General features: G+C 47.6%; 1 protein-coding gene across 2 annotated transcripts in view; it reads left to right on the top strand.

The window, feature by feature from the left end:
- Positions 1 to 5598, top strand: part of Myl4 (myosin light chain 4) — a 39490-nt gene extending 33892 nt beyond the window's left edge. For both annotated transcript variants that reach the window (XM_050120371.1, XM_050120370.1), the window contains exons 4-8: positions 2775 to 2924; positions 3164 to 3337; positions 3781 to 3858; positions 4549 to 4592; positions 5414 to 5598. In XM_050120371.1, the coding sequence (XP_049976328.1) occupies positions 2775 to 2924; positions 3164 to 3337; positions 3781 to 3858; positions 4549 to 4577 (431 nt within the window). In that variant the 3' untranslated portion in view covers positions 4578 to 4592; positions 5414 to 5598. The remainder of the gene's footprint in view (positions 1 to 2774; positions 2925 to 3163; positions 3338 to 3780; positions 3859 to 4548; positions 4593 to 5413) is intronic.
- The last annotated feature ends 21374 nt before the right edge of the window (positions 5599 to 26972 follow it).

Below are 26972 nucleotides of genomic sequence, written 5' to 3'. Positions count from 1 at the left end.
AATATTTATTTATTTATTATGTATACAATATTCTGTCTGTGTGTATGCCTGACAGCCAGAAGAGGGTGCCAGACCTCTTTACAGATGGTTGTGAGCCACCATGTGGTTGCTGGGAATTGAACTCAGGACCTTTGGAAGAGCAGGCAATGCTCTTAACCACTGAGCCATCTCTCCAGCCCCTAGGGAGTGATTTTCTTCCTGCCTTCCTTCCTTTTTCTTTCTTTCCCTCCCTCCCTCCTTCCCCCTTCCCCTCTTAAGACAGGGTCTTAATTAACTCAGCCTGGCTGCAAATTCCCTTTTAACTGACAATAGTTCCTCACTTCTGATTCTCCTGCCTCCACCTCCCAAGTGCTAGGGTTCTAAGTGTGTATGACCACACTTGATTTGTGTGGTGCTGGGACTGAACCCAGGACTTTGCCCCTGCCAGGCAAGCTCTCTCCTGCCTGGGCCACATCCCCAAGCCCCAGCTGATGGTTGAGTTGTGTTACAGTGAAAAGGGCATTCTTGGGGAGTCAGGAGACTGCTTTATTGTCGCCAGTTCTTCCACGACGAAGAACCATACGATGTTTGCCCTCCCCCGCCTCGTCTTCCTGGTTCGTTTTATTTATGTGTGCTTACCTATGCCCTCATGGAGGTCAGAAGCAGGCATCAGATCTCTTGGAGCTGGATTTACAGGCTTTTGTGAGCTGCCCGATGTGGGTGTTGGGTTTTAAATCGTGTCTGATAGAGCATTAAGCGCTCTTAACCACGGAGCCATCTCTCTAGCCCAGGCGTCTCTTCTGTAAAACCTAATTTTCTTTTATTCAAAGCGAGGCTATTTGGTTCTGTCCAGTTCAGAAGTCTTGTGATAATTCAGCATCTTGTCTACATCCATCCTTCATCTCTTTGGAGCTAGTTACCACATTCTTCTAAGCTTTGCATTTTCTGGGTGCTATGGCTCCAATTTCCTTATACCTCCTCCTGCATAGAAACCAGCTTCCAACTGTTGGCTTCTTCTCTGACCCCTTGCCAGATCTGCACAACCTTATAGAACAGGGCTTCCACCATGGGGCTCCTTGTCTCAGGGGGCAGCTGCCTCATTACTGCCGCGTGCTGTCCCTTGATAGGGTTGTTCCTGCACCAATGGCTCTGTTATTCCTAGTAGTAATTCCAAGCATTGATGTTTTCATGTGGTCACTGGGATCCCCAGCAGGAAGAGTTGTAAGTAAGCCTGAGGTACTCTGCTTTGACGGTGGAATAATTTGTAAGTAATTCATAGGCAGCCTTTAGGGAAGCAAGCGGTTCTAAGTAGCTGGAAAGGATTGGGGGTGGCCACCCCGTCCCTCTACAGTAGCTCCCTGTTGAGCTGCTTTTACCCCCCCCCCCCCCCCCCCCCCCCCCCCCCCCCCCCCCCCCCCCCCCAGGAACCAGCTTCCAGCTGTTGACTCTGCTCTGATTTCCCCTGCCAGATTTGCATATTCTTCTAGAACAGGCTTCTGCCTTGGGTCGCTTTGCTGCCCCGTTAGCTACCGCTGTGTGCTGTCACTTGAGGTTGTCCGCTTCTTTGTCAAAGGCCTGAGGTGACTTCAGGGTCCCTACCAGTTCACATCATTCTAATAAAGTAACCGAATCCAGATAGATAGAGAATTAGCTAGACATGGTGCCACATCTCTATAATCCTGGCAGTTGGGAGGCGGAGGCAGGAGGATCAGAGGTACCAGGTTATCCTCTGCTACCTAGCACATTTGGGGTCAGCCTGGGCTACATGAGACCTTGTCTCAAAAACACAAAAGCAAGCTGATGAAGAAGTAAAGCTGTTTACAAAGGGCCCAGGGGTGTCTTAATTTGGCCTTTCCCCTTAGATGCCTGTTCAGTGTGTCAGGTCTCTTTTTTACCAAGTTAGCGCCAGAGGCAGGAGACGTGGGAGCCACTTTGGTCTGTTCTCTACCCCTGTTAGTCACACACTTGGCACACTTTGTGATCCCACCAGTCATATATGCAGGTGAACACTGTGTCCTCTCTTACAGCTAAGAGTCAGTCATTTTACCAAAACCCACCGGTAGATCAGCGGCAGGCCTGGTGTGGTCTGACTGTGGCCTCAATGTCACCTTGACTGACTCTTGCACTTGGGAACAAGCAGCACTGATAATAGCTGATTTTGAAAAGGTCTTATCACTTCGAAAGCTGTCTCCGTGTCCTGCCACCTTCCAGGACACTCACAGTGACAGGGATAGTGGGCAGAGCAGGAGGGAACTGAGACCGGCCTGGCTCTTTCCTGCTCTTCTAGGCAGAGCCAAACTGAAAATCAGGGAAACCTTCCTGGCAGGGATAAGAGACTTGCCTCTACCAGGGAAAGGATGTGGGGTGTGGAGAAGCAGGGAACTGGCCAATTCTCTAACTGACCTGGAGAAGGGAGCCAGAGACCAGTGCTTGGATAAGTCATGGGGTCCCCAGGTGAGTTTGCTTGTCAGAAGATGGGGTTAAAGCAGCTTCAAGAACAGTCTGGAACAGTGGCTTAAGGGAACTGCTACATTCTTTTTTTTTTTTTTTTTTTTTTTTTCTTCCTTTTTTTGGTTTTTCGAGACAGGGTTTCTCTGTGGTTTTGGAGCCTGTCCTGGAACTAGCTCTTGTAGACCAGGCTGGTCTTGAACTCACAGAGATCCGCCTGCCTCTGCCTCCCGAGTGCTGGGATTAAAGGCGTGTGCCACCACTGCCCGGCTAACTACTCCAGTGAGCAAGCCGCAGCCGCTGCCTTCTCTCGGGGCAGGAGGCCGTAGCTGCGTGTCTCTCTACAGAGTTCAAAGAGGCCTTTTCGTTGTTTGACCGGACTCCAACTGGAGAGATGAAGATCACCTATGGGCAGTGTGGGGACGTGCTGCGGGCCCTGGGCCAGAACCCCACCAACGCAGAGGTGCTGCGTCTTTTGGGCAAACCCAAGCCTGAAGGTTAGTGTGGGTTTAATGTCTAAATATTCCAGCACCCGTACCGAATGGCCTAGTAACTGGACCCAGTGCAGAGTTACATGGATACTTTTCCCCCCCAATTCTGTTGGCTTATCTCCGTGACTCTGCCTGTCATCGATGGCGTGTCTCACCCTAAGCCCTAGGTGATGTCAGGGCTGGGAAGGCCCCTTGGCCTCTCCTCCCCGGAGCATCTACTTGAGTGGTGTTCTCTGTCCGTGCAGAGATGAGTTCCAAGACCCTGGATTTCGAGACGTTCCTGCCCATCCTGCAGCACATCTCCCGCAACAAGGAGCAGGGCACCTATGAGGACTTCGTGGAGGGGCTGCGGGTCTTTGACAAGGAAAGCGACGGCACGGTGATGGGGGCGGAGCTGCGGCACGTCCTTGCTACTCTGGGTGGGTCAGCTGGGCAGAGACCAAAACCGCCTGAAAGTAGCTGAAGGATAAGAGGGGCCAAGTGGCATAGGATGGGGCTTATCTAAGGGTCCCTGTATCCGGCAAATTCTAATCCAGGGCCTGTTTCCCTGGCCTCTGTGGGAAACCCCTGCCCATCTACCCCAGGAACTGGGTTTGCCCAGCAAGCGCCGGGGGTGGGAGAGAGCAGTTGGCAGAGCAGGGGTTACTCCTGAGGCCTGCTGTGGACTCGGGCCTTCTTCCCGTCCCTTTGCCACTGGTGCTGGGCCCTGAGAGACTTGAGCCGTACCTTCCCGAACCTTTGCCAAGGCTTGGCATTAGACTTTTCTCTGATCCGGGGGGGACTCTAAGCCTTTTGAGTGTTTCTGCCTTTTCCTTCCCCTTCTCGGCCCCTTGTCATTACAACCCCATTCCCACACCCCCAGGGGAGAAGATGAGCGAGGCAGAGGTGGAGCAGCTGTTGTCTGGGCAGGAGGATGCCAATGGCTGCATCAATTATGAAGGTATGGTTCTTTTTGGCTTCCCAGGGTGCCCAGGGTAAGAGGGGGGTGTGGGATGGGATTGGCCAGCCCAGAGGCTGCAGATGTGTATCTCCCATGGGCTGTGGCAAATTCTCACTGGGAGCTGTTTTTTTTTTTTTTCCATCTTGGGAGTGAATATATATATGTATTATTATTGTTGTGCGTGTATATATGTATGACATGAATGTTGGTGTGGGCACACATGTGTGTTCAGAGGTCAGAAGATAATTTTCAGGAGTCAATACTTCCTTCTGCCGTTGGTTCCAAGGGACTGGACTCAGGTCATTAGGCTTCTGTGACAAGCGCTTGTACCCTCCGATCTATCTTATTGGCCCAGGACCTTGTGATAAGTCATGTGTGTGACTTTGATCAAGTCACTTGCTGTCTCTGAGCCTCAACTGGGGGGGGGGCTTGCTGACAATTTTGTAAGTTGTGGGACTCTATGGTGATGATGTCGTTCATGTCATCTGTCTAATGTCAGCACAGAGGGGACACCTAGCAGAGTTTAGGTCTTTCCCCGCTTCTGTCCTCTCCATGACCCTCCAGTAAGAGCATTACCACCTACAGAAAGGGCATGGCAAGGCTGGAAGAATGGGGGGACAGGAAGCAGCGGAGAGGAGGGCAGAGCTCCGAGGGACACTTTGTATGGCTGATTCTCTATTTCTTTCCTAGCCTTTGTCAAGCACATCATGTCTGGATAGAGCAGATTCTCAAGGGTGAGTTCTGCCTCTTCCTCAAGGTCCTTTCTATGTTACAAGCCCCAGAAGTCTTCTGTGCCAGGTCTGTGGAGCCAAGATAGGAGGGCGGCCTGGGGCTACCAGCTTGGTGCTGGTTCTAGCCCCATTCCTCTCCTGCCCAGCCCCCTGCCCCTGGTCTTTTGCCTTGTCTTAGTTAGCGGTTCTATTGCTGTGGTAAACACCACAGCCAGATGCAGCTTGGGGAGGAGAGGGTTTATTCAGCTTACAATTCTCAGGTCACACTCCATCACTGAAGGAGCCAGGGCAGAACTTGATGGGCAGGAACCTGGAGGGAGGAACTTAAGCAGAGGCCATGGAGGGGTGCTGCTTACTGGCTTGCTCCTCATAGCTTGCTCCTCCTGCTTTCTTACATAGTTTAGGGGTGTCCAGGGGTGTCCAGAGTGGTGCTTCCCCTAGTGGACTGGGACTTCCCACAATTATTAATCAAAACAAAAAACAAAACAAAACAAATCAAACAACAAAAAACAACCCCTACAAACTCGCCTACAGGCACTTTGATAGAGGCATTTTCTCGACTGAGGTTCTTTTTCTCAGACAACTCATGCAGGCAAAACCCAAAACAAAAAAGCCAAACAGGACATGGCCTGTTTTGATCTTTGCTGTTCTGCCCCTTGCCTCTCCCTAGGTCTCCGAGGCCTGGGCCCAGCACAGGTTCTTGGGGTATGACACCCCAAGTGACTTATGTCCTTTACTTCAGTCCCTCAGTGTAGGGCCCTCCCCATGATGTGGGGCTGTGGAAGGGTGACAACCTCTCTTCATCTAGCACGTTTGTTCTTCAGGTGCTTGGTCCTGGGCGAGCGAGCGAGCGAGAGACCCGTGATGGCCGTCACAGTCTTGGACTCACGCCACACCGCAGCTCCACAGCCTCTCAGACCTACGGCCTTCCCTGTGAATAAACAGCCTAGCACCGAGTCTCACCAATCCCTCAACAGCGTTTTAAAACCCACTGATGGAGTTCATTTGTGTGCGCGTGTGTGATAATGTCACCCGAGGCCTCGTGTTCTTGAGAAATGGGTTGGATCTGGGAGCAGGGGGACAAGGACGAAAGGTAATAGCATCAGGCACGGGAGCAAGAGGCCCTTGAGGGGCCTGCAGCTTGAGGCCCCAGGGGTCTCACCCCCCTCCAAAGCTCCTTCTCTACTTTGTCACCCTTAAGTCGAAGGTGGGAAAAGGAACACCTGGGGCTGTCAGTCTCCCTTACGGGATCCTTGCTTCTTCTTCTCCTTTGAATCATATCAAACACGGAATCACACACTTGTGATCACCATGGTAACAGAGAGGCAGAGGCAGGAGGATCAGACCATGCTGAGTTACATAGCGAGTTTGAGGCCAGTCTGAGCTACATGGAGCCATGGGCTACATACAGCCTGCTTTAAAAAAAAAAAGTGTTAGCTCAACACTTGCTTAGTATGTGTAATTACATTGGATCCCTTTAAAAAATGTGATTAAACATCTAGAATACAGACTTTAGCGGGATAGCCATTTTTAAATCAATTTAGTTGTCTTAATTAGGGCATCTATTGCCGTGAAGAGCTCATGACCGCAGCAACTCTCATAAAGAAAACATTTAATGGGGTGGCTCACAGTTTCAGGGGTCTAGTGCATTATCATTAAGGTGGCACATGGTGGCAAGCAGGCAGACATGATGCTGGAACTGAGAGTCCTACATCTGACTCTCAGGCATCAGGAAGTGGTCTGTCTCGCTGGGTATGCCTTGAACATATATGGAACCTCAAAGGCCACCTCCACAGTGACACACTTCCTCCAATAAGACTACACCTCCTAACAGTGCCACTCCCAGTAGGCTTTGGGGCCAATTACATTCAAACGACTGCAGCAATGTTAAGAACCTTTGCATTGTGGGCCTGGAGAAATGACTCGTGGTCAAGAGTGCTTGCTGCTCATCCCGGGACTCCAGATTTAGTTCCTGGTATCCATATCAGACGTTCACACCCACTTGTAACTCCAGCTCCAGGGATCCAATACCATCTTCTGACCTCTCTCTCTCTCTCTCTCTCTCTCTCTCTCTCTCTCTCTCTCTCTCTCTCTCTCTCTCACACACACACACACACACAGATCTTTGTGAGTCTGGGGCTAGTCTGGCCTACATAGTGAGTACTAGGACAACCAGGGGTTTATAGAGAGACCTGTTTGAAAAATGAAACAAAACAAAACCCCCAAAAACCCTAGCATGCCCCACCCGTAAAAGGAAAAAAAGGAAACAAATCTTTAAAATCTTTAGAAACAATAACAACAATAACAACCCCGACAACAGATGGATGTGCACTCATTCTTCTCTCCCAGTGAGGTCCAGGATACTGGCGTTGGTATTCTGCTCAAACCCACAGAACTCTAGCCACTTTTATACTGTCTCCTCACGTGTGAGCTGTCCTGGAGATCTAAGGTGGCTGCTGCTTCTCGGTCATCTTGTCCACTGAGGAGCGTTCAGGAGCATTTTCTACACAGTTGACCAATACATGCCCTTTGTGGTGTTGGGGGGTTAGCCATGTGAAGACAGAAGAAACTCCTGTCCTTTAACTCCAATGGGGAGACATAAGGAAGGCTCTGGCCATGGGGCCCACCCTATGGATTCACGGGAAGTGATGGGCCACAGCGGGGAAGGAAGAACGCTGAGTTTGGCCGAGCTCTCTGCCTCCCCAGGACCTAAGACGGTAAACAAAGTTCTCAGCTCAGGTTTCCATGGAGCTGAATGCTCTCCATCAGAGAGGAAGGGCAGCTTGGTGGAAAGTCCCCTTAGCAGAGGGAATGAGTTGGAGGCAGTGTCCGTCCCTGTCCCTGCCCCTCCCCCCACTTCTTCCCAATTCTGCCCTGAACTTCTGATCCAGCCCACAGTCTCTACTCCCTGTCGGGAGGATTGAGGAAAGTGGACCTTAGAGATGATGTGATCATGGAGCAGGGTCCTTTAAGGACAAAGGCAAACTTCAGAGAGTATAGAACACCATCAGTGTCCTGAACACCTACTCTGGTGCCTGTCCCTGTGCTGAGCAGACCGCGGCCATTCCCAGCAGCCCAGGAGGTGGGAGTTACCGTCCTCATTCAAGAATATTAAAATGTAACAGCCATAGTAAGGGCTGGGGATGTAGCTCAGCTGAGCTCTTGGCTAGTGTCTGTGGTTCAATTCCCGTCAATAACAACCGAAACAGAAATACACAAATACTTTTGGGTTGGTGAGGTGGTTGATGTTAATTGTCAGCTTGAACCAATCTAGAACCACACAGGAAGGTAGTCTCAGTGAGGATTAGGTCGGCCTGTGGGCTTGTCTGGATTATCTTGACTATATTAAGAGAGGCGTGCTGACCCATCCACTGTGGGGGACACCATTCCCTAGGTAGCGAATCTGGGATTGTATGAGAGTGGAGACATCCAGTAGAAGGTAACATGATGGGCACATCACACCCACTTAGCATAGCGACAGCTGAAGCATGCTCAATAGGGGCTGTGCTCTCCCTAGTCACGGGACTTTGGGCTATTTACAGCATCAGGCATGAATTCCACTCGGGGAGCAGGTCTCAGACTTGCCACTATTGTGGAGGGGTCACATCTTTCCTGGCTGATAAGTAGAATAGCAACATTAAAATTATTCTGATTCTTCAAGATCTGAGCCAGGCTCGGCCCTTCACTATTGCTCCTCCCCCCCCCCCCCTCCCCCTTCTTTTTTTTTCTCTCCTCTTTCCCCTAGGTCTCAGCTTATTCTCCTCAACAGAGTCACAAGGTTGAGAGCTGAAGATGTCAGAACTAGAGGCCTTTCGATTTCCAGTGTCACATAACCACCTGAAGGCAGCGTGTAAGCACAGTGCCACCATGTGTTTGGCATCCAGCAAAAACTGGTTATTGGGGCATTTAAGGTAAATTGTATTAGTAATGGCTGGAGGTGCCATGTCTAGTTCGACCACTAGATGGCGGAATTGCAACAGCATGCCTCCACTAGAAGCCCCATGTGTGGCCTGAAGTTCACAGGCTGGGCTGGAAGAAATTTCGGAAGTCATTTAATTTATTTTTGGGCCTTTGGACAAACGGAGATCTTGTTTATTTTAAAAGAAGCACAGCAATTAGTTAGCCTGCGAGCTTCATTACAATGAGGGTTTTGCAATGACCGTCACGGAGAAGTCATTGTTCCCCGACTTGCTTGTGGCCACGGTGTTCATCATTGCCATAGCAACCCCAACCAGGACACAGAGGGAGGCTGCTGAGTTTGTGTGTGGGTTCTGGAGATCTGAACTCAGCTCCTCATGCTTGAGCTGGATGAAAATGATCTTGTGTACATGAGCTTTGAGCCTTCAGTGGTGACGGTATCATGAACAGATCAGTGTGAACACAACTTGCAGATTCTTCAGGAAACAAAGCCATTCAGGGTTTCTCCTTCTGTGAATCTATTCTCTACCCAAAGGAAAATAATACATACGTGGAAAGTAAAGCTATGTTAGGGGGCAGAATAGAGAGTGTGCTGAGGATTGAGGGATGGATGAGGACCAGAGCAGCAAGAGATCTGAGGAGAAGGAGGAGGAGGGAGGAGGGCTTTATGAAATAGGTGGGTCAAACATGTAGACAGGCAAGGATGCTGGTAAGACCTTGTATCTCAGCTCCAGGAGGCTGAGGTAGAAGGGAATCCAATTGGACCATTTAGTTGGCAAGATGCTGTCTAAAAAAATGTAAACAAAACAAAACAAAAAGAAGAAACCAAATCAGGCATAGTGGTCAACCCTTTTAATCCCAACACTCCGGAAACAAAGACAGGAGTATCAGAGGTTCAAGGCTATCCTTGGTCACAGAGTAAGTTCCAGGTTAGTCTGAGCCATATAAACACTATCTCAAAACAAATAAACAAACAAATAAATAAATAATACATACATACACACATGGCTGTGATATACTCAGCAGTCGACTGTCTGCCTAGAACATACATCACCCTAAATTCAATCCCAAAGGTTAAAAAAAAAAGCAAGAGCTGTATGCATTGCCCTGAATGTTAAGATTTGGTTAACAGGAGACAGCAATGAAAGAGGAATGAGGAAGAGTCCCGAGAATAGTATCTGTACTGAGTAAGGAGATGGGCAGAAAAAGGCATTGAGAGAGGATGGGAAGGGACGTGTGCTCAGGGATGCAGCTACTCAGGCTGGGAGAGAAGACCTCTGGGGACAGACTGGGGAGGACTCGCTCTCAGCTCTCCTGCTCTGGTAGGACCACAGAGGCTCCCAGAGATCGGCAACCTTTGTCTAGTTCAGACTTTTCCTTAAAGTAACACAGCTCACTTCCACAACCCTAGCACCCAGAGAGACTTTGGGGTCAGCCTGGGCTACAGAGTAAAACCCTGTCTTAAAAGCACCCAGCCAAAGACAGTAGCAAAGAAAGATCCCTGTAACACAATTGCCATTTTCCACCTACCTTGAGTGGGGCTCATTATCTTCCCAGGTAGGCTATTCCACTAGAGGAAAAGCCCTAACACATTCCCCCTAGGTCCCCAAGGTTTCCACTGCTGCTCTGCATCTGTCTCCCAAATGGACCAGCAAGATCTAATGCGGCACAGCTGGAGATACGGCTCAGCAATTGAGAGTGTGTACTGCTCTCATAGATGACCTGAGTTAGGACCCAGCACCCTGGGCAGCTCACAGCTGCCTGCAACTCTAGCTCCACGGGATCTGAAACTGTCTTCTGCCTTCTGCTCTTGGCAAACACTTGCACTCATGTGCACATACCCTCACTGAATGGGAAAACTCATTGTTTTGGCCAGGCTGGCTGCCTGATGAGCTTCAAGAATCTGCTTGTTTTGTATCTGCTCCCCTTTCACCCCGGAACTGGGGTTACAGGTACAGGCCGTCTTATGCCAATTTTTATGTGGGTCCTGTGGATCCAGACTCAGGTCCTTACACACGCACGGTCGTCACTCCAGTCTTTGATACTGCATTTAAATCTTATTTTGAACTCAGGCCTTCGAGGTTTTAGCTTTCTGCCCCTTGCCATAACTTTAAGTCTGCAAGGATCACTTAGCTGGCCCTTCCTGGTGTTGTGTAAAAGAATATTTCAGGACTCTCTTCCCCCAGTCCTGTCAGCCTCTGGGGACTCCCTTCCTCACCTCGCTTTCTTGTCTAATTGTTTGCAAATTGCATTGTTAGAATTTCCCCGCAGAGCATGTTCATTCCTTTTGTGGTAGCAACAGGGATCCTTAACCATAAAAAACTCTCTCGCAGGGCGCGCGTGTGTGCTCCTTTTCCAAAAAGAGGTTTTGGGCTTTGCTATCATATTTTCCAGGGGTTCAGGGATCCATAAAAGGTCAAGAAGTGCCGTTTGGAGTCTTTGTGGGATTCTGTTTATCTTGCTGGATGTTTTGACATTGCATCTGGCCAGGCCAGTCTTCCTCCCAGGCCATCATGAACTTGACAGCATCTCAGAACTGGCTTCATTTCTGCCCCTCCCCCCTAAATTCTGCCCTGCCCCTCGCCATTCCTTGGGGGCTCGCTTTGGTTGAGAGAGGTGTTCACAGTTGCAGTTCTTTCTCCAGTGGTCCCTCTTTTGGCAGTGGGGGCCTTCTCACCGCACCCCCGCTGCCTGTTCTGAGGCAGTCTCACCACAGAGCCTGCTCAGGACTCTGAGGCTGTCTTGCTTCTGCTTCCTGACTGCTTATATGCCCAGTAAGCCTCTTTCCAGAACCTTCTGGATCTGTATAGGGCACGTGTCCCTCACCTGGGATTCCCCCTTCAGACGCGTGTGCTCCCTCCCCCGCTTCTTGACGCTCAGCACGCACATGCGCCTTCTCCTACCAGTTTAACTTTTCTTTAGGGTGGCGTCCATTGTCAAACAAGAGTAACTCCCATCTCCCAAACATTTGGTCACACGCAGGAGAGCATATGCACCTTCAAAGATTTATTTTTTAATGAAGTGTACGAGTGTGTCTGTGAGTGGGTTTGCGCATGTGAGTGGAGACGCCTGCGGGAGGCCAGAAATGCTGGATCCCCCGGAGCTGGAGTTATAGGCGGTTGTGAGCCATCCAGTCTGGGTGCTGGGAATTGAACTCTGGTCCTCATCAACAGCCATACACACCCCTAGTCTCTGAGCCATCTCTCTAGTCTCTACTTGCAAGAAATCTTAATCACTTTGCATTTACATACATTGTCCATGGTATGAGCTGTTGGAGACAGAAGAGTCACATTGTAACTTAGCCAATGCAGGGACTGGGACTTAGAGTGTCTCAGATTTCCTTGGGAGACTTTGGCGTTGGAAAATATGAGCCAGCAGTTTGGCTGGTCTGGTCTGATTTCACCTTCTCAGACTTGGGGCAACAGAGGAGATTCAAATAATGGCCTCCTTGGTCCTGCCCCTTCTTCCATTATATTCCCACCCACACCAGCCCTCAACTCAGCCTCTATGTGCTGAAAAGAAGGGTTGCTGAACAGTGGTGGTGCACACTGCACTCTCTTAATCCCAGTACTTGGTAGACAAAGGCAGAAAGATCTCTCTGAGTTCGAGGCCAGCTTGGTCTAAGGAGTGAGATCCAGGAGAGGCTCCAAAGCTACAGAGAAACCCTGTCTTGAAAAACCAAAACCAAAACCAAAACCAAAACCAAAACCAAAAAAAAAAAAAAGAAAAGAAAAAGAAAAGAAAAGAAGGGCCAAAGAACTAGCTTAGAAAACTACAGTCATTAGCTAGAATGTAGCTAGAGTTCATGCATTACCTTGCTGTTTATTCGGTGCATCTTATTGTTGATATTGTTTGTATTAGAATTAATTCTCTCTCTTCCCTTCCCCTCCTGGAACTGGATGGAACCCCAAAGCCTTGCTCATCACACTGTACCACTCTCTCTCCTCTTTCTTTTGTTGTTGTTTGCTTGTTTTGTTTCTAACGACAGGGTTTCTCTGCGTAGCCTTAGCTGTCTTGGAACTTTTTCTGTAGATCAGAACTCACAGAGATCCACTTGCTTCTGCTGGGATTAAAGGCATGCACTATCACGCCCAGCCTACCTTACTAGCTCTTGAATTAAAATTTAGCCTTTTTGATATGTGTTACTGTCTCATTTCTCACAATGGTGACTGATATTTTGCCTGGACTTTGGGGTTTTTATAAACTTGAATAACATCAAATTATCGCCCTAAAGGAATGCTAAGAGTGGCGTGGAAGCAGAGTCATGTATGGTGCACAACGCGTGTAAAAGGCACCAAGGAGAAGACAGATGTAGTGAGGGAGGCACTGAGAAAGGAAGTTGGGATGGACTGGCAAGATGGCTCAGTGGTTGCTGCTCTTGCAGAGGATCCTGGTTTGACTTTCAGCACCCACATGGGATCATTAAGAAAGGTATTTTAAGACAATTCTTTGGCACTCGTACCATTTTACCATTTCCTAAAGATAAAAGCCAATTTGCATGTAAATGAGATAGATGTACTTGGTTACTTTTTGATAGATAATTGTATCATATCTAAGCATTTAATTAAGAAAAAATGTAGATCACCTTCAGCGTTTTCCAGAATTGGTTGATATTTTGATTTTATAATTGTCGAAACTGAGAATACTCTTTATACCAAGGCATAGTACACAATGGCAGAAATATATTCAAGACCATTTCAGAAATGGCTGGAAATTTGCTCCAATCTCAACCCCAAATTCACCAACCAAATAATTTTTTATTGTTTGAGAATTTCATACATGCGTATAATGTCTTGATCAAACCCGCTTCCTACTTCCTCCCCTTCCTGTTCTTCCCGTCTCGCTATTCCCTTCCAACTTCACGTGGTCTTCTTTTGCAAACCCACCACCAAGTTCACTTAGTAGTGCCGGTGTGTGCACGGATGCAGGTCCATCTCCTGGGCTGCAGGCAGCCTCTCAGGGACCACATCCCTGAGGAAAACTGACTTTCCATCAGCAGCTATCAAACAACCAATTTTGAGATGGGGGTCCTTTGAATTCACTGCACAGCGCCAAAGCTGACCTTTGACCCTGATCCTCCTGCCTCCACATCGCAAGTGTCACCGCACCCAGGGCCTTGCCCATGTCAGGCAAGCACGCCTTAACTGAGCTACATCCTTAACCTTCCCTTAATGGTTATTAAATAAGAGGCAAGGCAGAAAACTGCAAACAGCAAACTTTAAATCAAGCATTCTGATGCCGCCCAGTCCAAAGGCATACTAACTGGAGACATACTGAGTGTGATGGTAGGAAAACATGTAAAGTCTTTGTTTCCCATGAGCGATTATGTTTTTATAAAAATGGAAAACTTTGTATGCACAGGAGAAACTCTGTAATTAATAGCACATGGCTTGGGCTGCTGAGATGGCTCAGAGGCTCATGGCGCCTGTTGCCAAGCCCGATGACTGAGTTCAATCCCCAGAATCCGTGTGGTGGAGGGGGAGCGCTGAGTCCTTCAAGTTGTCTCCCGACCTCCATGCATGCGGTCCCCCAATAAATAAATAAACAAATGCATATAATACAAACGTAAAAGTAGCATATGTCTCTAATATGAGCTAAGGTGTTTTGGGCAACATTATGTGATGGTATGTGAATCGCAAAAATGAGTGTGTTGTATGTTCAGAACCAAAGCTGCCGTAAATCACGTGATGCAGCATGCGTGGGACCTGCCAGAAACAGCTCAGATTCGTATGGTGTTTGATTTCGAATAAAGTTTTGGTCATATCACATTAAAGAAAAATCTCCTACTGTCGCCAGGTTTTCTGGGACCCCCACATTCAGTTTGTAATTCCATATGGGGTTGTGATCCCCAGTCCAAGAGTGTGGGATCCTTTGGAGGCAGACAGCACAACGCCCTCAGCGTGTGGCAGCTGCGAAAGGGTTGCTGCTCTCTTTGTCAGCATACAACTTGTTCAGCGGGTCGCTTCAGTAATTCAGAAAAGGTAGACTGTGTGAGTTCATTTTACGATCTCGACAAAGGAAAGCTTAGAAAACCGGGTGCTCATTGACTTAGTACAGTCTGGGTCTGAAGGTTTACCACGAAGCATTCTCTGACCACTGAGAGGGATGGGTGTGAGGGTCTACATAGAGACCCAAAGGTCCAAAGGAAGAATCCTTTAAGAAGCAGGGTGAGGAGGGCAGATGAAGACAGCCCCAGGGTTGTTTCAGGAGTATGAGCCTCTGATTGTTGGACTCCGATGGGTGGGGTACAAGAGTAGAGAGAAGGGATGGAAAGGAAGGTGGTGAGGCAGGGGTGCCCTGCCTGGAAAAGAAGACACGATTGGCTTTTTCCTTCTAACACCCCTATATCCAAGGAGTCTGGGATGATTGGAAGCATCACCCCAGTCCCTGGCATCCATCCTAAGCCACTTCCCTTGGGTGATGCCTTGGTCCGGACTTCACCTCCAGGAAAGCCCACCAAATGCTGACCACTCCCACAGGCTATTTAGGCTGGGGAGAGGGGTAGGAACACGTGGTTGCAGGTTTTTTCTTTTTTTTTTAAGTTTTTTTTTTTTTTGGTTTATTTTATTTTTTTTAGTTGTTGCAAAAAAAAAATTTCCGCCTCCTCCCCATTTCCCATTTCCCTCCCCCTCCTCGCACACTTCACCTCCTCTCCCTACTCCCTTACCCCTCTCCCTCTCCCCCCCACTCCATTCCCCCTCCCTCTCGAGAATGAAGAGCAGTCCAGTTTCCCTGCCCTGTGTGAAGTCCAAGGTCCTCCCACTTCTATCCAGGACCAGGAAGGTGAGCATCCAAACAGGCTAGGCTCCCACAAAGCCAGTTCATGCATTAGGATCGAAACCTAGTGCCTTTGTCCTTGGCTTCTCATCAGCCTTCATTGTCCTCCACGTTCAGGTTTGCGTGGCCTCTCCCTCTCTGTCTTCACCCCTCCCCCCATGCTCCCTACCACCCGGGAGCGCTGCATTCATTAAACGTGGGCATCTTTGATTTGGTCTAATCTGGTCTGATTGGAGTTATTTTGCCTTGGCGGAGAGGCTTCTTGTAAGATTATACCTAACAGTTCCTTCTTGGGAACTTCTTCATGGCTTCCCTCTGCTCCTTCCTGGGGACTTCTTCATGGTTGTCAGACCAGGGCTGAGGACTCCCGGGTCTTCCCGGGTTGGAAACAACCAGGGGCACAGGGAAGTGAGGCCCGCTGCTGCTGCAGGAGATTCTGCTCCAAACTCCCAGTCTCCCAGTCACCCTACTCTTCGTCATCCTCCCAGGGAAAAGCCGAATCCCGGGAGGGGCTGGGGTGGGGGTGCTGTGTTTCACCGAGGCCTTGGTCTAATGCCCGGCTTTTTCCGGTGCTGTATCAGGATTCAGTCAGACAGAGCTGGTGACTCCTTGTAATAGTCAAGACAGGAAGTGGTCAAGACCTAGAAATAGAGCAGGCGGTGGGGGTGGGAGGGTGCGACTGGCTGGCCCTAGGTGCCTTCTTGGCACAGAATTCCTGGGCTTGGTTTGGGCTGCATGGCACTAGAGATCACTTCTCTACGGGCTCCTAAGTTTTATCTCAGAAAGCAAGATATTCAAGCGCATTTTAGTCAAAAGATGGGAGCTTTCCCGTCAGCCCACAATGAAACAGTCAAGGCTGTCTGGCACCTTGTACCTTATTTACAGCAAGGGAAACTGGATTATAGAGTCAGCGTCGAGTCAGATGGATCTGTTTTTAATCCCATCTTTGCCACTAACTACTTGGGCTCTCTTAAGCTAATTACCCCGTCTCTCTGAGGTGCTGTTTTTTGCTCATGTAAAATTAGTATTCTCGTGTCTATTTTGTGTTCACTGAAAATAAGAAGTATAATGGGAAAAAATGTTTAACATAGTATTTAGCCCCTAATACTGCAAGAATAAATGGCAAGTAATAGAATAATAATGAACAATATAATAAATATATTTTCATACCTCCAAGGCTCAGTTTCCATCTCTTTAAGATGCGCTATTGTAGCTGTGCTGTGGTGGTGCACACCTTTAATCCCAGCCTTAAGGAGGTAGAGGCAGGTGGATCTCTGTGAGTTTGAGGCCACCCTGGTCTAACAGAGCGAGTTCCAGGATAGTCACTTACACAGAGAAAACCCTGTCTTGAAAAACCAAACCAAAACCAAACCAACAACAATAAAACAAACAAACAAAAAACCCAAACCATGAGAACAGGAAATGATCAGTATTTAATGCTAAATATGGTGGGTGCTCTCGGTTTCTATTTCCTACCCTTAGGAGGAACTCTGGGGGGGGGGGTGGGCCTGGCTCAGGAGCCATCACGGTAAAGGAAAGTAGCCTAGCATGAAGGAAGGAGGCCATTCCTTTGCCTGGAGACCTGTGGAGCTAACTCCTCTCACCCTCTTTTTTTGTGGTGTTGGGGGGCCAAACCCTGGGTCCTGCATATGCTCAGGGAAGTGAGCGAGAGCCCTAGGCTTGGAGGTGACTCTTGGAGGGAAGTGTTAAGGGACTGGGGAGCCACTGACTAGGTCCTGCTTCTACAGAGAGGCTGGCAGAGTGGCAGAAACAGTGGTTAAGCCGTGGACAGTGGCTAGCGTGAGGCCTTCCAGTACCCTAGGGCTCTAGACTCCAGGATTCCCCCTCTCTTCTTAACCCTTGAGGTTGCAGACCCATTTAGAAGCTGGTGAAACAGAGACAGAGCACAAGCGTCTGCCTACTAGAGAGGGTCCACAAAGCTCCCAAAACTCTTCGGTGAAGAACATCTCCCTGGCAGCAGTAGAAGCAGGTTTGCCAGTGCTTGGGACGAGGGAGCTTGTCTTAGCAGCACTACTTCAGAGCTAGGGAATAGCCACTGGCTCCTCCCAAGGTGTAGCAAAGGGGCAGAAGACCGGACCCGGATCTTTGGTGAGTTTGTTCAGCACCGACAGTGCCGCAACTTACCATACCCTCTTGCCTCAGTTCAGCCAGCACTGGCGAGAGCGGACAGCTAATGACAGCCAGCGGCATCAAAGCCATTGGTTTCCGGACTTGTAGGCAGATGTTGGGACTAGACTGAGAACCCAGACCCATACCTGCTGGCACTTCATCTCTTTAGTCTCATGGAGAAAACATTTCTTTGGCTCATAGCTATAGAGGTTCAAAGGCATGGTGCCTGCGTTAGTTTAGTTCCGGGGGGGGGGGGACCCTATGGCAAGTGGCAGATGGCAAAGGGGAAGTGTGTGTGGGGGGAGCAGTACGTCTTCAACTGGAAGAAGCACATTGGACAAGGCCAGACCTGCTCTTTTTATAATAGCTTTCTTTTTTCTTTTCTTTTCTTTTTTTTTTTTTTTTTGGTTTTTCGAGACAGAGTTTCTCTGTAGCTTTGGTGCCTGTCCCGGAACTAGCTCTTGTAGACTAGGCTGGCCTCGAACTTCCAGAGATCCACCTGCCTCTGCCTCATGAGTGCTGGGATTAAAGGCGTGCGCCACCACCGCCTGACTTATAATAACATTCTTAGGAAGAAATGACAAAGGGTCTTAGGGACCTGCTGAGTTGGCCATGTGTGAAGCATCTCACCCTTCCAGGGGCTTAGACCTCCTGTTAGGCTCCATCTCAAGGCTCACATTGCCTCCCAGTGAACAGAAACCTTTGGTGGGATACAGTCAGACCACATCTAAACACAAGCACAGGAGGACTGGTTCGGAGAGGAGCAGCAGGCTCACATTCCTGAGCCACTATTGCACACCAGCTAATGAGCTAAATGAACATTACTTCAGTCCCATCTCACAGGGCAGGGAACAGAAGTTTCGGACAGTTAAATGCCTTCCCAAGGTAAACTGTGAGGCTGAGATTAAAATTCTGGCTATTTTCAGCCAGAACCTGGAGACAACCTAAATGCCCCTCAACTAAAGAATGGATAAGGAAAATGTGGTACATTTACACAATGGAGTACTACACAGCAGGAAAAAGTAACGACATCTTGAAATTTGCAGACAAATGGATGGAGCTAAAAAAACATCATTTTGAGTGAGGCAACCCAGGCCCAGAAAGATAATTATTGTATGTACTCACTCATAAGTGGTTTTTAAACACAAAACAAAGAAAACAAGCCTACAAATTACAATCCCAGAGAACCTAGACAACAATGAGGAACTAAGAGAGAAATACATGGATATAATCTACATGGGAAGTAGAAAAAGACACGATATCCTGAGTAAATTGGGAGCATGGGGACCTTGGGAGAGGGTTGAAAGGGAGGGGAGAGGCAGGGAGGGGAGCAGAGAAAAAAATGTAGGGCTCAATAAAAATCAATAAAAAAATTCTGGCTATTTTCAACAGTCTCCTTTTTAAATTAAAAATTACTTTATTTACTTGTATGTGCATGTGGTTGTGTCCATGTGTGGCCGCTTAGGTGTGAAGGTCAGATCCTCCATGTAGGCCTCAGGGATCTAAAGTGGTCAGGTTTAGTCTCAAGGGCATTTACGGAGCCATTTAACCAAGTTGAATAAGGACACCGGAGACATCTAAAACGCGTATTGGGAGCTGGGTAGAGAATTTGTTCTTACTAGAGCTGAACCCTTGGAGTTGGGCTGGGGGACTAGCGACTTAGAGAGGCATCAGAACAAGAATTTGTGGCCAGGGCACAATTTGAAGCCAAGAAGTAGCCCATATCAGAAGGAGGCATCTTTCATCTTGAGGATTAGCTGCGGAAAGTTTATGAATTGCTTTGAGGACATGACATGGGTTGTCACGTGACATCCTTGTGGGCACAGTGTTTCCGTCCAGGCTTGATGAGACTGTCACATATATGTGGAGCTGGGATGCCAAGTTGAGGGGCTCTCACTTTTTTCTCAGCAGAGGCAGGGCTGGCTCCGTGAAGACATAGTTTCCTTCTGAGCCTGAAGTAGATTTCCCAGGGCCCTCGGTCATTGCATCCTTAGCTTCCTGGGAGCCGTCAGGCACATGGGAAACATTTCCCAATGTGGGCGAGTGACTGATAGGGCCGAGTTCATTCCTCCCAGTTTCCTTGATCCCTTCCAAGGGCACTTTCTAAGACAGCTTCCAGAACAGTGAAACTCTAAGTTAGGCCTTTTGATTTTTTTTTTTTAAATCAGTGTGAACTCAGTTAAGCTCATTCTTCTGTGAGCCAAGGACCAGCTGGGTCATTTCAATGGACAGAAGGAGATCCTCTGCCAAGCATGTAGGAGGAGAAGCCTTTGAGCCAAGAAGCTACATCACACTTCGTCTCCTTAACCAGAGGAGTGGATTTTCACCAAGAGCTCTGCAGTCTTTCCACAAATAATGGCACCGAGAACACCATTCTCTGCGGTGTACCAGTTAGGGGCTTTCCTAACTCTGGTCTCACAGAACTGAGTAGCCTGGACTGTGGCTTGGGATCAGGTGTGTGTGGGGAGATCGGTAGACACTAGGGGGAAAGTGTGGAAAACAGAAGACCAACGACAGGTCTCGGGGTTGGGTGGCAGGATGCACGCTTCTGCATGCAGGAGACTCACTATGGCTTTCTCAGTAGTTTAACCGAGAGCTGGACACTGGGGGCTGCTGATGTGGGATTCTCCTCTGTAGGCTGTGAATATATTTTATTGCCAATGGATAATAAAGAAGCTGTTTTGGCCAATGGCTTAGCAGAGTAGGAAATCAGGACAGAGATAGAGCAAGAGAAAGTAGGCGGAATCAGAGAGATGCCTTGTAGTAGCCGAAGGAGACAGATGCCAGAACTTTAGCCAGTTGGCCACAGCCTCGTGTTGATACACAGAATAATAGAAATGGGTTAATTCAAGATATAAAAGCTAACCATAAATACCTGAGTCACTGGCCAAACAGAATTGTAATTAATATAGTATCTGTGTGATTATTTGGGTCTGAACAGCCAGGAAACAAAAGAGCAGTCTCTGCTACAGACTGCTGCCACCTCTTGGAGATGTTGGGGGGCAGGGAGTCAGCCCCAACCAGAGTGATGAATTCTCCCTTAAGTGACTCCCCAGAAAGCTCATGCCCCAGGAATAAGGACCACGCTCTAGAGTGAACAACCAGCTCCCTAAAGGCTACTGATGGCAACCATGCTCAGGAAGAGATGCTCCACAAGAATCACAATCCTGGAGATGCAAATCCAAACAAGTAGGGTTGGATGATGGGTTGCCATGGCCCCAATCCAGACCCTTCTATCCACCAACAATACCTGCATGTGGATGGTTACGCTATGCATTTGAAGGAAAAGGCGCTAGCAACCAAGAAAGGCAGGGGAGTGTACTCTCGTAACCTCAGTACAAGGAGGCTGTGGCAGGAGGATCACGAGTCTAGGGTCAGCCTGCATGGTATAGAGAGATGCTGCAACAAAAGCCAAAACAAAACAAAACAAACATAGAACAAAAGACTATCCAGATGTCTGAGGATGCTTAGAGACATCAGTCTGATCCCTAGATCCCTGGAGGGAGAAAACCGACTCCCCTAGAGTTTTCTTGACCTTCACACGTGTGCAGTGGCACACACATGTCCCTTCCCCAACAATAATAAATAAAATGAAACAGTAATAAAAAGATTGAATGTGGAGACACTGGGAACTGAGTCAGGAGTTAATAATTATATTATAATTATATACTTTTTATAATACATAAATCAGTACTTATATAACAGTCCAACAAACCCCAAGAGAAACAGACCCTTAGGTGAAACAGAATTAGTTAATAAGAATTTTGTGCGTGGCTGTGTAAGAGCACATGTGTCGGGTCTAGAGGTTGACATTAGATGTTTTTTGTTTCTTTATGCCACAGGGTCGCAAGCTGAACCTAGAGTTCACCTTTTGGGAAGACTAGCTAGCTAGTGAACCTTAGAGAGCTTCTTGTCTTCACTGCCACACTTTTTCTCTCTCCTTTCTCTTTTCTATTTTAAACTGTGGGTGTTAGGTGGGGGTCCAGCGCAGATCTCTAAACTTTGGGGAAGACACTTTACTTACTGAGCCATCTCCCCAGGGCCAGCTGACTAGATTTTTTTTTTTTGAGACAGGGTTTCACAGTATATCATTGACTGTTCTTGAACTCATTTTGTAGACCAGCTTGGCCTCGAACTCACAGAGATCCACCTGCCTCTGCCTCTGGAGTGCTGGGATCAAAGGCTTGTAACACCTCTCTTTACCCTCCCCCCATCCCCTGCTAGAATTTTAAACAACTATTGTAAACAGACTTAAAAACTTAAAGAAGAGCCGGGTGGTGGTGACACACGCCTTTAATCCCAGCACTCGGGAGGCAGAGGCAGGCGGATCTCTGTGAGTTAGAGGCCAGCCTGGTCTACAAGAGCTAGTTCCAGGACAGGAACCAAAAAGCTACGGAGAAACCCTGTCTCAAAAAAAAAAACAAAATAAACAAACAAAAAACTTAAAGAAGAACAGGGACCTGACTGAAGTTGAAGAGATGAGGAATCTCAACAGAGAAATTGAAAGCAAAAAGGGAACCAAAAGAAAATACTACAGTTTGAAAAGCAGATTTTTTTTAAAAAGCAATGTCTGAAGTGACAATCCTTCCCCGATAATCTCAGCAGAATTAGGAGAGGCAGAAGAAAGGATCAGAGATCATGAAAAGAGCTCAGTAGATTGGTGCACACTACAAGCAATAGATGGATTGAAAAAAAAAAAAAAACAAACCCGGGTGTGCTCGGCAATAGAGCAAGCATCTGGGATTTGTGAGATCTTAGAGACCATCTCAACAGAACAAAACCTGAGCCTCAGCAGTGTGCAAGACACCATTTAGTCTAAAACACGTAAAGAGAAAAAATATTTGAAGAAATGATGGCTATAGGTTTCTAATATGTACAGTGAAGACAAACCACTTATATATCTAAGTTTCTGCCCCAGAACTCAAACACAAATACAAAGTTACCAGAGAGTGAAGTGGCTTTAAAAAAAGTCAAAGACAAAGAAAAAAATGTAAAGGTAGTCAGGAGAAAAACTGGGACAAACTGAACAACAAAATAATGATAGTATTGGATTATAATAATCCATGGAATAAATATCCATGGGCGTATAGTGATATGAATCCATTAATTTTAGAAACAGAAGCAGGACAGCTCTTCCTTGTGTAGAATACTAATTAATCCCTTGAAGGAAGTAGGAAAGCCTTGTTAAACACGTAGCAGCGAATGTTGCAGTTATGAAACACTGATGGAAAATTTAAAAAATAAGGGAGACACCAGTGAGAAGCACTTGCTGGCAGGCCTGACAACCCACTAATTTTGCCATCCAGCCTTCATCACTTGTTCTTTTGTTTTTAAAATTACATTTCATTTATTTACTTGTGTGTGTATATGTGTGTGTGTCTCATCCCCGCCCTTCTGCCCCCAGCCCTCAGTCCACAGTGGCTTGTGTGGCATTCAGAAGCGATCTTGTTGGGGTCAGTTCTCTTTTCTGTTCTCTTCCGTGTGGGGCTTGGGGATGGAACTCGGGTCTTGGGACACAGAAATAAATTACCTTTCTTATGAAATATGCATTAATTAATGAAATACGCATCAGTAACAAAGAGGAAAATGGTGGCTTTATAGCGAGCAAACCTGGGAAGATACTATCATAACTTGCCATCAAAGTCAACCTTCTCAGTAATAAGACATATTAACATTATGTGCTCCTGAGGTTATCTTCAAAGGCAACCATGCTGATCATTTTTGTGGCATTCTTGTCCAAAATGAGGCAATCATGAGAAAACAGAAGACAAACTAAAAAAAAAAAAATTGGCGGCTTTTTAAAAACATCTAAGTGATGAAAAAGAAAGAAAATGTGACACTCTGCACCTTCCTGGACATTCTTCCTGGGCTTTAATCCCAATGGCTATTCTCCACCTTGAGTCTGTTTGAGAAAGCGGCTTAGACTTCAGTCTGCATTTTCATGCACTCTACTCAAAATGGCTTTCCTGGGCTGGAGAAATGGCTCAGTGGTTAAGAGCATTGTCTGCTCTTCCAAAGGTCCTGAGTTCAATTCCCGGCAACCACATGGTGGCTCACAACCATCTGTAAAGAGGTCTGGTGCCCTCTTCTGGCCTGCAGACATGCACACAGACAGAATATTGTATACATAATAAATAAATATTTAAAAAACATACAAACAAACAAACAAACAAAAAACAAAATGGCTCTCCTGGCCTCAGCTTTCAGGGGACCTGCAGCTCCCAAGCTTGATTGCACAGACCCAGGCACTCAACACTCACTGGGTGTCCTCCTAATCCAGGATTCTGGGAATGGGCTCTCATTGGCAGAGCTCTTAGCCTACACAGACCCTTGTTTATTATTCTGTATCCACAAAGCATGCCACTGGCTGAAATATGGCCACCAGGAACTGTCCTTGTTCACTTAGGGTTTAGAGAGCAGGGCGAGGAAGCAGTTAGAGAAAGAGGGTAGGCCATTGACCCAGGCAATGCCTGCATCTCTGCCAACTGCGCCGTGTACTCTTCTCGGCATAGTTAGAAACCATCCTTTCAGTTTTCCAATCAGGGATGATGTTTAAAAAGTAAGACTATGCAAATGTCAAAGATTGAAGGAGAGTTGGGAGATACAACTTCAAATTTGAAGCCAAAACGAATATTTCTTCCTTTAAATTGTGTCTGTCAGGTATGTTGAGAAAGTAATGTAATACTGGAAGTACTAAGGGGAGGGCCAGCGAGATGGCTCACTGGGTGGAAGAGCTGGTTGAGCAAACCAGATGACTGACCCGAGTTCCATCCCTGGATTCCACGTTGTCCTCTGACCTCAACGTGTATGATGGCATGCATGTACCTGCATACACCACACACACATGCACACACACACACACACATGCACGCACACATAGACACACACCCATACACACACATAGACACACACATATAGACACACACAATGCAATTAACTTGAGGATGTAATAAGATAGGGGGACCTCTGACAAGCTATAAAGCTATTTCTAAGAAATATCATTAAAACCAGAGTGAAGTAACTGGAGGTTAGGCATATTTGTTTAAGGAGAGTTGTAAGCATTGCTAATTAAAAAATAATTAATGTATCTTTATTTTATGTGCATTGGTGTTTAGCCTGTGTGTATGTCTGAGGAAGGTTGTCGGATCACCGCAGTTACAGACTATTCTGAGTTGTTGCCATGTGGGTGCTGCAAACTGAACCCAGGTCCTCTGGAAGCACAGCCAGTGCTCTTAACCACTGAGCCATCTCTCCAGCCCCAGGAGTTGCTAAACTTCAGATACTTCCCAGGATGAAGGGAAGTGTTTCTAGATAGAAACTCAGAATTATACAATGGTGTTCAGTACCAGAAACAGGAAATATGTGGATGAATCTGATCTCCTTATTTAAGGGATTAAATAAATTAAAATACTGTTTAAAATTAAAAATGACATTGTGAATTACTGCTTTGTGTGTATGTGTATATGAGTGTGTGTGGGACAGGTACACATGTGTGTAGTTGTAGGTACCCATGCGTGGATGGGACGCTCAGAGCATGAGGGGGGTGTTCTGCTCTGTTACATTCTGCCTTATTGTTTTAAGCTGAGGTTTCTCACTGGACCTGGAGCTAGGCTAGCTGCCAGCCAGCCTTCCATCTCTGCACTCCTTCCCATGGCACTGGGCTCACAGGCCAGTGTATGTCTGTGCTTGGATACAGGTGCTGGAGATTTGAACCCAGGTTCTCATGTTGGTTCAGCAAGCACTCTTACCCATTCAGACGTCTCCCAGCCTCACTAGTATTATTATTTTGCTTGAGATGGGGTTTTGCTATGTAGCCTAGGCTGAGCTCAAATGGCCATCCTCCTGCCTTACCCTCAAGTGCTAGGACTGAGACATGTATCATCATGTTCTGCTATGGCTCACTCACTATGTATAAGACACTAGGTTGTAATAGCATAAAAATGCAATTGTGGTGGAGCCATGGTGGCGCACACCCAGCACTCGGGAGGCAGAGGTAGAAGGATCTCAGTGAGTTTGAGGTCAACCTGGTTTACAAAGTGAGTTCTAGGACAGCCAGGGCTATACAGAGAAACCCTGTCTTGAAAAACGAAGGAGGAGGAGGAGGAGGAGGAGAAGAAGAAATAGATAAATAAATGCAATTGTGTGAACTAATTTGTACAGTTGTAAAGTCCTTACCTGTTACACAAAATGCTATAATATCCTGGTGTTGGGGAGGTCTGAGGGAGAAGTTCTCACCTCTGCCTAGGATGAAGCCGGAAGATGAGGAGTGTCAGACAAGATGGTATGGAAGAGATGACATTTGAGGTGTTTTGAAAAAATAAGTGGAATTTTCCAAATGGAAAGAGGAAGGGAGGTCAGTCAGATGGAAAGGCATGGGACATTAAGGAGTAAAAAGAATCTCCTGGGGGAAGAGCGAGTGATGGGTCAAGGCGTCAGGTCTCTTCTTGCCACGCCCCTCCCCCAAGGTTTCCTGTAGCTCAGGCTGGCTTATATTGCCCTAAGTACTCAAGAACTACCTGGAACTTCTGGTCCTCCTGCCTCCTTAGCGCTGGAATTACAGGCATACACCATCACTTCCTGCTTTTGTAGTGCTGGGAATGGAACTCAGTGCACACAAGTAAGCGCCCTACAGATTCCAGCATCGCCAGCCCTACTCTCGTTTTCACACCGTTACCGTTCTTGCGCCAGGATACACAGCCCCAATCGCTTCCTATGGCCTCAGCTTCAGTATTTTGCAACTTTTGAGCTTCTAGAGGTTTCCTATCTAAGGGAAGACCCAAGGAAACTAGCGTAGGGGATAGGAATAGCAGGCAAGTGATCTCTGGAAGGAAAAAAACTAACAAAAATAGTGAAGTTGAGTTTGGAGGCAATACAGTGGTGACTGCCCTGAAACGGCCAGAAGACGCGTGCTAAGTGCAAGCGAACATTTCTAGACAGAGGCTCTTCACAGATCTATCTTCTCTAACACAAGTTGGAGACGTGGAAACTGCCAAGAGGCTGCAGGGAAAGCTTTCGACAGCTGCCTGTTAAGGAGTGACAGAGAGACTGAATGAGACTGGAAATAATCAAAGTGAGCCAGGCGAAGTGAAGTATCAGTGTGTTGCTGTCTCTGCGGAGGTGGGACTAGAAGAGTCCAGGAAGTGGCCCTGTAGCTACTTTCTTTCCTTCTTTTCTTTTTCCTTTCTTCTTTCTTTCTTTCTTTCTTTCTTTCTTTCTTTCTTTCTTTCTTTCTTTCTTTCTTTCTTTCTTCCTTCCTTCCTTCCTTCCTTCCTTTTTTTTTTTTTTTTTTTTTAACCAAGCATCCAGGCCCAAACCCCTGGGACCCAGATGCGCACTCGACCCTGTGGAGCTCGGTCCCCACTAGTGAGTTCTCAGGTGGATCCTCGTGGAGAAGGAAGGGCTGGGTAGGTTCTAAAGAGAGGCGTGTCAGTTTTCCCGTAGCGCTCGCAGCCTCAGGCAGGGTCCGGACCGGCGCCCGAGGGGAGGGAGCGCACGCCCTTGGCCCGCCCCGCGCGTCCCACCCACTGCGTCCCCTCCTCTTCCCTCCCCTCCCGCCGC

The sequence above is a fragment of the Alexandromys fortis genome, unplaced genomic scaffold, assembly GCF_014885135.2.
Source record: "Alexandromys fortis isolate MF-2015 unplaced genomic scaffold, M_Fortis_MF-2015_v1.1 scaffold_174, whole genome shotgun sequence".
NCBI classification, from domain to species: domain Eukaryota; kingdom Metazoa; phylum Chordata; class Mammalia; order Rodentia; family Cricetidae; genus Alexandromys; species Alexandromys fortis.
The sequence above is the reverse complement of the archived record's forward strand: the minus strand, read 5'-3'. Positions and strand labels throughout refer to the sequence as shown.